This window comes from Rhea americana, unplaced genomic scaffold (assembly GCF_003343005.1).
Source record: "Rhea americana isolate MKP2758 unplaced genomic scaffold, rheAme1 scaffold_91, whole genome shotgun sequence".
NCBI classification, from domain to species: Eukaryota; Metazoa; Chordata; class Aves; order Rheiformes; family Rheidae; genus Rhea; species Rhea americana.
The window spans coordinates 1,100,900-1,111,638 of NW_028187100.1; the positions used below are offsets into that span (position 1 = coordinate 1,100,900).

Genomic DNA, 10,739 nt, shown 5'->3' on the forward strand with positions numbered 1-10,739 from the left:
TTCTCAGTGGCAAAGACTCCTCAGCCTGTACTCCACAAGCTGTTTGTGCCAGCAGGACCACRGTTGAGCCATAAATTGATCAGGGATGTGTTGAAAACCTCTTCCTCCTTCCCGCTGCTTGTTTTGTTGATGAGTTATTTTGCGGCTGGTGCAGCCCCCTGGCCAAGGGTGCAGTGCAGCCGTAAAAAGCAGAAGGGCAAGTGCAGAGGGAGAGAACGAAGTGATGGCTGGCAGCGCTCGCAGCGGTGTTTGGCGCCAGGCACAAGCTCAGACAGTTTCTAGTCAGGTTGATGTTAGTTATGAGGCCCTGAACCTTGACTCTTCCTTCGTTTCCTTTCTAGCACATGTTAAAGGAAGATGAGATGTTTAAAGACTTTACGACTCGCTCTCCTAGCACCAGTATAACGGATGAGGACTCCAATGTGTGACAGTAACTGCCGGGCACTGATAAAGGCTCACTTCCCTATGTGCAAGAAACATCATCATTATAAGTGATGGGCAGCAGATCATGTACATTACACTGCTCTTGCTTCTGTTTGTTAGAAGTGATATTGGGGGTGGAGAATTAAAAAAAAGAAAAAAGGTGCCTACTTCAAAGTTGCCATAAGAAACACCCAGACACTGGTGAATGCTAATTGTTTTTACTATATTTAATGTACAAACTGGTGATATATTTCAGAGTGTTGCATTTAAATTTATGTTATCATAATGCTCCTTTTCCTTATTCATTTCCTTAGGTATTCCTTTATACTGTTCCATGATAACACTTATCAAGATGTTATGGAGAAATACTGCATCTGTAGATGTTGTGCATCAGCYTTCTCTAGGGTCTCAGCTGAGAAAAATGTCACTGCTGTCCTTTTCAAATGGACAAATACCAGTTCTACCTTTCACACAGTATCCAACATAGGATTTTAGTTATTCRTGCCCTGTGTAATCTCTTAACTGTTGCTCTTATTTTTATACTGTTTTATAAAAAAAAAGAAAGTATATGAAGTACATATAAAAGCAGAAATTTAAATTTTGTGACATAGAGTGGTGGAAAGTTTGAGGTGTGGGGGAAGGGGAAAGTGTTGTAAAAAGATTATCCCAGTTTGCGTACCAGCTGGTTACTGGAAAAGGCAGGCTGACCTTTGGAACTGTTTGCTTTTTTTCCTTTTGCAAGGTGCACAGTTTAATGATCTTCCATTTTGGGGTGAAGTAATTATAAAGCATATCTCCTCTTGTGGTGACTCTCAGTAACTGCAGATTTAAAAGCATCTTCTTTCTTGCTCCCAGCAGCAGTTCCAGCATTCAGACAAGGTTAACAACACATCTGTGACTTAAAAATATTCTGGAGAATTTTCTTCCTGAATTTGAGAGAACTCCTTGCATATGGAAGGGATATATCTGTGCTGTGACTAACGTAAAGATGGTGTAGTTGCAAAAAAATAAAGTTATATAGAGAAAAGTATAGGAAATATATTATTTCATAATATTAAACCTAAGGTAGGGCTTTTCCTGAAAAAAAAATCAAATATCAGCCATGTTGCTCATCATTTTACCTTCTGTTCTGCTTTGAAAACCTGATTTCAAAAATCTGAACTAGCCAGTGGATATCTTTTGTCAGACTTTCTGTATTACAAGGTGTCCTAGCCAAAAGCAAACAAAAAAGTAATTCTGTTTGTTGAAKTGGTCATTTGTATGGTGCTGAATGTTGCATGTATTTTAGCACAATGGCATGATGCTTCTTTGCTTTGTACAGGAAAAAAAAAAAAAACACAGCTAGAATTGTTCCTTGCAGCGCTGTTCTGCTTTAACAAGAGTTTGTCACTTGTTTCATCACTGTTTTTGTTGGAAGGGAGACTGGTTTTGACACATTGCTTATATGGGATAAAGGATGTTATTCCTGAAATATTGTTACCAAAGTTAGGAAGGAAAAAAAGATTCGCCAGGTGTTTCAGAGGTGCTCCCTTCAGATGCTGGGGTACGTTGGAGACATGCTCTACCATTATGTTGTTATAAGCTTATAAGCTATTTCCAGTCTGGTTCTTTGAAGGATATGCAGTGTGGGCTATTATTTGTGTACAAAGATGAAAAATTCGATGAGAACCAGTTGTATTTACACACACACACACACACACACACACACACACACACAAAATATCAAGTGCTGTCATTTTCTCTTTCATAACTGAAGCCAGGCAAACAATCCATAATGTATTCAGAAAACAGTTTATGCCACTTACTTACTTACTTAAGACTTGCATGTCTACAAAAAGATCACAACTGAGGCATCATTCCAAATTTCTGACTAAACAATATCCACGAATAACTTGCTTATCCCTCTGCAGTTTTGCGGGCTCTTGAGCTATTTTAGGCTGATGTCTCCGGTCCTGTAATGCTTGGTGACGGCTTCCAGGTGCAGATACCCGTGATACAGTTCAGGGCTTGCTTTCGGTGACTGATCCGCGGTAGGGTTGTTAGCGCGGTGTGAGTTGGGCTCGGGACTCCGGGGCTCCCGCAGCGTTCGGCAGAGCGGGGATCAGCTGGATGGTCACAGGAGAAAGCGGGGCTGCGACACAATGTTACATACTGGAATAGCCACAAACGAACGCGCTCMGAAAGATTGCGTTTTTAGATGGAGTGCTGTTAAAGAGCGTATCGCCAATTGCGTAGGAACGTCTGTTTTTAAGTAAGTCCAGTGTAAATAGAATTCTGTTCAGAAGAATCCTTTTCTGCATTTACTGGTTGAAAAACAGGTTGTCCCTTGAAAGCTACCTATCATCTGAACTTTTTTTTTTTTTTTGGGGGGGGGTATAATAAAAAAAAAAGGCCGATAAAAGCCCGAAAGCTAACATGCACGTGTGCACACTGTTGGTACTGTTACAGTATTTTAATTTGTGTGTATTTGAAGAGGGCAGCATAACTACTGTGTATTGCCATGTAAAATCCAATAAAATCTTTGGAAAATGCCAGATGTTTCCAGAAACTAGTAATTTTTAAATATATCCCCCTTTTTTTCTTCTTCGTCTTAGTTTCCTAGCAAGCTTTTATTCATTTATTTATTTAGCGCTGTCTGTYTGTTCACTTGTGCATGATGCCCACAGAGAAAGTCAGCAATCACCTGCTAGGAATAATCCATCCCAAGTCTTTTTTTTTTTTTTTTAACTTATTTCTGAGAGCTGGATACAGACCGGCCTGGGCCAAAAGGCTGCCGCGCTGCGGCCTCTGCGCGTCGGCGCGTGACGCCGGCAGCCTCACGTCAGGTTCCCTTGCCCGGGCGGCGCTGGCTACTGCTGGGGCTGGCGCAGACCGACTGCGCTCAGAGGAGTGAATTGGAGCTCAGCCGGCAGCCTCCCCCCGGTCGCTTTGCGTTTAGGGAGGCAGCCGGTCTCTTGAGTGTGGTACTGCAGCGGCCGTCGGCTGCCAGAACTGCTTTTATATTTAGTCTTTCTACAAAGAGGCATCTAATTTGCCAGCAGGAATTAAGCGTCCCCAAACTCTGTTTTGTTGCTAGGATGCAGGCACAAATGATGATAAATGTTTTGTCCAGTGTAGCCTAGATAACAGACCAGAAAATACAGAGAGCCCTTATCTTTCCTTCTCTTCTTTGTTCCTGGGCACAAGATCAACATTTCTCTGTGAAAACGAAATAAGCACTATGAAAGCTAGAATATAATAAATACTTGTCTTTTTATGGTGGTGAGCAAAAGAAGATAGAAGATAGGTCCCCATAGAGAGCTTGTGGAGATAGATAAACCCCAGCATTTTTCTGTTCACTTTATTTATATATATATATATATACACACACACACACACACACACACACACACACACACACATATATATATATATATATATAAAAATGGAGAAGAAATCTAGAATAACCTCTGGAGTAACTCTTCTGATTTCCATCCTGTAGGTATTGTTGCATTGTAGCATTCTCGCTAGCAGGAAAGTTGCGCTTGCTTTTACCTGCATGTTTCATACCTTATGCTGTTTCGTCATTGTGAATGTTTAGTGCATACTTCATGCTTTGCCTTAGTATTTTAGCATTTTCATTTGCAGCAAGAACTTCTCCTAACAAGTCTCTTCATTTTCTTCCTCCCAAATGAAGCTTGTACTCGAGACAGCTGCGAAAATGGAAGCAAAATCACTGGCGTCAGAAGAACTAGTCAGAACGGTGAGAGTATTAGGTGCTGAGGACCCCATAAGTAGAAAGCAATAGAAATTAGAGTTAAGATCAAAGATAACAGAATAGGAAAAAAGTGGTGTCGCCCTTAACTGTAGCTATGAGGCGATCACAAAAGAGCTTTGGCGTGAAGAAAGGGCCTGTGACACATTTGAAGAACTGTGGAAGAAGCAAAGCAAGTGTGTAGGACATGCTCCATCTCCTGGAGAGGGGAGATCCTAGGCTAGAGGAGCGACCCACAGGAGAAGGAGTTTTCCCAGTGGTGGTAGGAACACAAGGACATCTGCAAACAGAAGGGAAGAGATCAGTGAGGAGAGGTGTTGAGCAATTCAGGGAAAGGGAGAAGAGGGAGAGCTCATCATTGTATTTTCGTTCATTCAAAATGAGGAGGAGGAGAAAGAGCTCAGCTGCAGCAGGACAGTGTTTTTCAAGAATGCTGGTGAGCTCCCAGGCAGATGAAGAGGCTGTAATGGAGAATTTGGCAGCAGCAGCACTCAGAACTGAACAGGATTCCTGCCTGTGGCGTGCTACAGGACTAACCCCCCCACCCCACCACCCTTTCCAGCTTTTGCAGTTAACASGACTGCATTTTGTAAGGTTAAAAGAAGCCTGTTCCTTTTTAGATGTATTCGATGGTCTTGCTTCGTGGTGCATTGACTAGCCATTGTTCCCTGGGATAATCTAATTATAACGTGGCAATAGCACCAGCTTCTTAAGAAAGGGAGCCAAAGTCCAACTGACTCCATGTGCCTTATCATGGCACAGTTAATGCTACAGACCATTAATGGCAGCTAATACATGCAAACAGGCTGCCAAAACAGATCACTGCCCCATTTCACGCACCTTCTAAAAGAAGGCTTCAGTTTGGATGCTCACTGGGTCTCTCAGTGACTAAAAAAATAGTAGTGATGCCTAGGAACCACYCACTGCCAATAAAAGGGTTTCTTTACAATAGTCTTAGAAGTAGAATGAGATAAAATCAGTTAAACAAATGGTACTGGAAATAACTGAGGAAAATGAGCACAAATGAGGTCAGCAGGTGTTACAGCTCCTCGCAGGTGTTGTTACAGCTCCTCAGCCTGCTGGGCTGGTGTCTGTTCAACGCTGCCAAGGAGCACAACCAGAAGAAATGGGGGTCTGCCCTCCAGAACAGCAGCTTGTTAACACAGGTTAGCTTTGCCACTGGCATGACTTCTTTTATCTAGGAGGTGAGTGGTAATAAATAACCACTGTGCATATTTAATAAGAAGTAAGATAGTCTGTCCCGTGACTACTGAGCCTTCCCTGGAAAAGGAAGAGACTTCCCTGAGCTGTTCTGTATGCYGAAATACCTTCATTTACACAGACCACGAGCCAGAAAATAGCACATGAAGACAAGCAGGAGAGCAAGGCTGAAAGCCTAGTAATATCTGTGTTCAGCCAAGGTGTGGGCCATGCATCTCAAAGAGATCGGAGAGCCTCAGCCCAAATGCCATCCTGCCACAAGCATTCTGAAGGAGAGCTTTTCAATCAATCATCAAAACTTCATCAGTTTCTGTGTTGAAAGGGGAGTAAAAAGGAGCTTATCAAACCAGCAAAATGACCAAACAGCAATCATCATTGTTGAGTTGGAGTGGATCTGGACTCTTTCTGGAGCTGATCAAACAAATCAAACTCCACTTTGTAGGGTGGGCGCTACAGATGGCTGAGCTGTTCTGTAATTGAAGTGAACTGGCTGCCACGTTTGATGAGGGCTGCAGGGAAGTCTCGCTGGCAGATAAGCTTTTCCAAAGCAAAAGCAAGTTCGCGAAGCTGGCCAAATGCTGCTGCCTGGTGGGACGGGACTGCCTGGGCTTGTTCATAATGTTTGGCATGCCAAGAAAGCCTAAGGTCATGCTAGACAGCTAGCAAGGAGAAGCAAACGTGCTGCCTGRCAGGCAAGACTGCTCTAAGGCAGTCTGTCTCGGCTATTGACAGCTTCCTGCCCACAAAAGACACGCTAGCAAACTGTCTCTCCACAAAAAAATGGACTGAAGGAGCTAGATAGGCAATGTGTACATAAACTTTTTATAACCCTCTTGTTAACAGCAATGATTTTTGTGCAGTAGCTTACCAAAGGACGCTTGGGGCTGATCTCTTCATTGCCTACATCGTCTCTCACTCCATCCTCTCCACCCCCTTGTTTCCCACCTTCCCCCTCTGCCTGTCACATTCCCTTAGATTGTGCCTTAGGTTGGGATTGGCAGAAGCCAAGATGATTCAGTCACTCCAGGTTTTGAAACAGCAAGACGTACCTGCCAGAAAATGTGTTTATAGACAGCGCTTAATTTTTCCAGAACATTTTGTTTGCCAATGTCTCGCCTGAATTCGATGAAAGCCTTATCATCACCCCAAGCCTTCGGAGTTCTTACTAGACTTGATGCATAGCTTTTGTTTACTGTGTGCATAGAAAAGGCAGTGTGTGTGTGTGTGTGTGTGTGTGTGTGTGTGTGTGTGTAAGAGGTTGAGTCTGTAATAACAAAAATATCTTGTTACTAATCATAAGATTTGGAACAAGAGTGAAGGCCAACGCACAGACTTAATAATGCAGTTCTGGAGGAGTGAGCTGTTTCATAATTGGGAGGAAAAGCCCCTCCCTGAGCTAGAAATAGGCTGTATGAGAAGACTGTTTCCTGCCTCTTAAAAGTATATCAGTGCTAGGCTACTGAGTGAGTCCRTGACAAAAGGGTCTCAGTGCTGTAAACCTGCTGAAGAAACACAAGCGCAGCGTTGACCTCAGCTGCAAAGCCTGTTCTTTCCAAGGGGCTGTGTCAGATCAAGGGCCTGCTGTGACACAAGAAACAGCACAGGCTCATGACCCAACTAAAAAGGAGTGAAATTAAGGACCATCTCATTTCTTTTACCTTCCTCTCAGATCCTCTGTTGCAAATAAACAGCACCTCAGAGCACAAGCCCTGATTTATGTCTCTTCACTATTATAGTGAGGCCTATCTACCTCTGTATAGCAATAAGCGAAGGGGACCTACCTCTGGTAGAGGCAAAGCAGCAGCAGGAGGCCTTTTGATCCTACTTCTCTGGGTCAGCTTTCCTCAAAACACCTTTCATACAGTAAGTTCATGTTTCTTCAACTGCTGTGTAATATTGTAACAGAGCAGCATTGGCAGCACTCAGCCTGTCCTGTCAGAAAACTAGAGGAATGCTCATATTTTCTCTAGAGAGATGAACAAAGAATCATAAAAGTAGCAAAAATTATATTTATGACTTTTATCATCTGTTTAAATGCTGTTGTACAGGACCACAGAACAAAAGGGACTAGGACTCAGTTTTATTTCAGCATATTATAAAAAAAAATTTTTTTCCATAGAAGAGCTACATGTTCACAAGGAAGATGTACAAAATCAAGATAATTAATAAGAACATATTGGAATGGTTGAGGGGAGGAGGAGAAGCRTATTTATTCCCTGAGCTGGCATCCAAACTCAGGCAACAGAACAGATAGATACATAAGCACTTAGGTAATCAAAGCAAACAGACTTTTTTTTTGAACTTTCACTTTCTAGAGTGTTTTAAAATAATAATACGTCTCTTCAGAGGCTGAAGAGCTGTCTATGAAGATGATGTGCTAAATAACACACAGGTGAGTCACCTGCAAGAAATTTTTATTTCTTACACAGATGTGAAAAAAGCCAGTAATTGAGTATATAGATTAAGTAATACAAAACCAGTTTATGCTTAACCAGTTAGCTATTTTTGACAAGTAAACTTAATTAAATAGAGTCATGAAAAAACTGTTTATCCCACACTGATATAAACCAGCAGCAAGATAATTACGCTCAAATTTCCACATTTTGCCTCATAAAAAGACAGACTGAAACCTTGGAGCATGGYATTAAAGAACAAGTTTCAGAAGCACACATCAAAAATTCAAGATCTCATAGGCAACAGTCTAATTAATTAATAAAATAATTAAGTTTAATAATTGTATTATCCATTCCAGATTCCTTAAATAAACCATAGTATCTTTTTCACCATTTAACTCGCACTGAGAATTAACCTTTTAATTTCACAATACTCACCTGTTGTACAGGCACAAAAGGAAACACTGCAAGTTATGCCTTCCACATACCTACCCAAATCCTGAAAAAAGGCGATATTATACACCGATACTTGTAACTAACTAGCATCCACATTACTTTGCATTTCACTAAATATCCTTTCAAATCACTCTGGTTTCCATCACCAGAACAAGATTTTTAGTTTCATAGATTCCTTGCAGGACAGCTTTAATCTCAGCAGCATCTCTGTTGTTTGGAAGCAGAAGATTCTGCAATCAAGAAGCTTTAAGTTTACTGCAGATTAGGTAAAAAGCTGCTGTAAAAAAAGTAAATTAAAAAAATAAATCAGAGCTATAATAAACAGCATCTAAGAAAAAGTTTTAGGTTCAGTGAGACATTCGAATTTGTTGTCAGTTAGGTGASTTAAGGCTTTTCCCATGCATCCTTTTTTCAAGCAAAGCATTTGGAGTTCTGCCTGAGGAAATTATGCAGATGCAGGTGAGGCTCCTGCTTACCACATCCGAAGWAGGATTACCTAGTGAAACACTCTCTAGTGATGAGCACTGAGCTCCCCTTGTTCTAGATCAGTCTATGGATAACAGGAAACCAAAGCAAGACACTGTTGTCACCCAAATATTTTTCCTGTATGGTACATACAGAAGAACTGCTTTTGCACTACTACAGCACCTTCTGCTATTTAAAAGTAAATACAGAAGTTAGTATTTTTTCAGTATTCAAAACGTACAAGCAAAAATTCCTAGCTGTTTKGGGAACAGTGAATAAAATCTCCTGCTTTCCATAGTTCCTTTCATTGCCCAGGGATGGGAACAGCTACTTGAAGTGGACAGCTGGAAAAGYGTTTGCATTTAAGAGAGGCCATTCCAAAATAAAGAGGAAAAATTTGGTGTTAATGTCTACCTCTCTGTTTTGATTAACAGAGCAATTTGTATGACTTCAGTCATAAATAATTAATCACCATCCTTGAACTGAACAGTCATCTTGAAGTTTCTGATATTGCAAAGATTATGCATACAAGSCAAACACTCCTGGCCTTTATGGTGTAAAAGCTCTGTAAGGATTAAAATTTAGCAGAAGTAAGGTAAATAATCCAGCACATTCCATATATTTTCATGTTTCATTTCAAGGAAAATTTTGGGTATGCACAGTGTTGGGAAGCAGGATTCCATTGCCATTTGATTACACTGCTAACGAAGTGTAAACCAGTGTATAGCGCCCTAAGAAACCACAGACTCCCTAAGAAGCCATGCCTCCCTTCCTTGAAATGGAATATAATCTTTCTATAGGATAGCTATGGTCAGTATAATACAACTGAGCAATAGGCACCACTCTCTGCAATACAATTGTTTCTGTGCAAAATATAGAGTACAATCTGAGTACAATTAAGCTTGAGTGTCTTACTTGCCAGAGATTTAGAAAAACTGAAGCAATTTTAACTTAAATGTAGCTTCTCAGCACTGTGCATCAGCCACTTATGTACCCTGGTCTTGTTCCCCATTAAATGTTTTTTCTTCCCTTCCACACAAGATCACTGAACTATCAGTCTTTTTGTTAGAAGGAGAACCTCATGTCCTTGGTGTATCCCAGTTTGTCCAAGTTGGGAATGCAAGCATACTGGATCATTGGAGGAGGGCCACACATGAGAATCAGAACATCATCTTGAGGTGGGGGCATGTGATCTCTGATCATATCTTGGTTCACAAATCCTTGGCTATATTCCCAATCTGTTAAAAAAAAAAAAAAAAGTAGAGAAAGAGGAAAGAGGACAAAGACAGAAAAAAGAAAGACACAAGTCACTTTGTAGCAAAGTTGGGGTGGATTTTTAAGGGATGCTCTAGCCTGTAGTATTTGCATGCTCCATTCACGTGTACTCAGCACAATTACACTACATGGAAGAACTGCCATCTTGGTTTTTAAGGTGATATACTGATGTACAGAGAAAACAAGGGMTAACTTTTACAAAAGCTTCCTAAAAGTCCCAAGGAAAACTCAGACAGAGCTGTGAATAAGAATCTTCCCAGCTCCAGTGTCAATAACATCCATCATCCTTAACCCACTATTTACATGTTCATTACAAGAATTCTAGTCAATGAAGTTGTTCCCCATAGGAACCCTCATCCTGCTAGTCAGTTAATACTAGGTTAGCTGGTCAGTTAATGCAGGTTTACCTATCATATMCCCAGCCCTGGATGCAAAAACACTGCTGGCCCAAAGCTTTTGATACAGTGAGATTGACACATTTTTCTTGTCTTGGTCTATCCAAAATTTCCAGCTTTGATCTGTTTTTAGGTGTGGCAGAGAAACTGCAGAACAGTGTTGGGAGAGGAATTTTTTGCAGAAATAATAATTGCAGAAGATGATGACATAACAGCAATAGACTCTGGGACCTGCAGCCCCTCCCTACTGCCCTATGGGAGGTGTATTTTGGCCWTAAGGTAAGAGCAGGAATACAGCTCTTCCCTCTCCGCCCCAAACTACCACTGTAAATACGACTGACAACCTACCCTGATGTT

General features: G+C 41.3%; 3 protein-coding genes across 9 annotated transcripts in view; 2 read left to right on the top strand and 1 right to left on the bottom strand.

Moving 5' to 3' along the window:
* PPFIBP1 (PPFIB scaffold protein 1) overlaps window positions 1-2,957 on the top strand; it is a 94,427-nt gene extending 91,470 nt beyond the window's left edge. For all 7 annotated transcript variants that reach the window (XM_085324411.1, XM_085324412.1, XM_085324413.1 and 4 more), the window contains one exon: window positions 342-2,957. In XM_085324411.1, coding sequence (XP_085180537.1) covers window positions 342-428 — 87 coding nt within the window. In that variant the 3' untranslated portion in view covers window positions 429-2,957. The remainder of the gene's footprint in view (window positions 1-341) is intronic.
* Window positions 2,958-4,123: 1,166 nt separating this feature from the next.
* On the top strand, window positions 4,124-6,225 carry REP15 (RAB15 effector protein). The gene is given in 5 exon segments (XM_085324437.1): window positions 4,124-4,165; window positions 5,520-5,620; window positions 5,622-5,814; window positions 5,816-6,057; window positions 6,059-6,225. Coding segments are annotated over 5 exon segments (720 nt in total). The 3' UTR covers window positions 6,201-6,225.
* A 1,238-nt stretch (window positions 6,226-7,463) lies between these two features.
* The window catches only part of CYB5R3 (cytochrome b5 reductase 3), a 23,462-nt gene continuing 20,186 nt past the window's right edge, over window positions 7,464-10,739 (bottom strand). Inside the window, exon 9 of the mRNA XM_085324401.1 lies at window positions 7,464-9,950. Within this exon, the coding sequence (XP_085180527.1) occupies window positions 9,778-9,950 (173 nt within the window). The 3' untranslated portion in view covers window positions 7,464-9,777. The remainder of the gene's footprint in view (window positions 9,951-10,739) is intronic.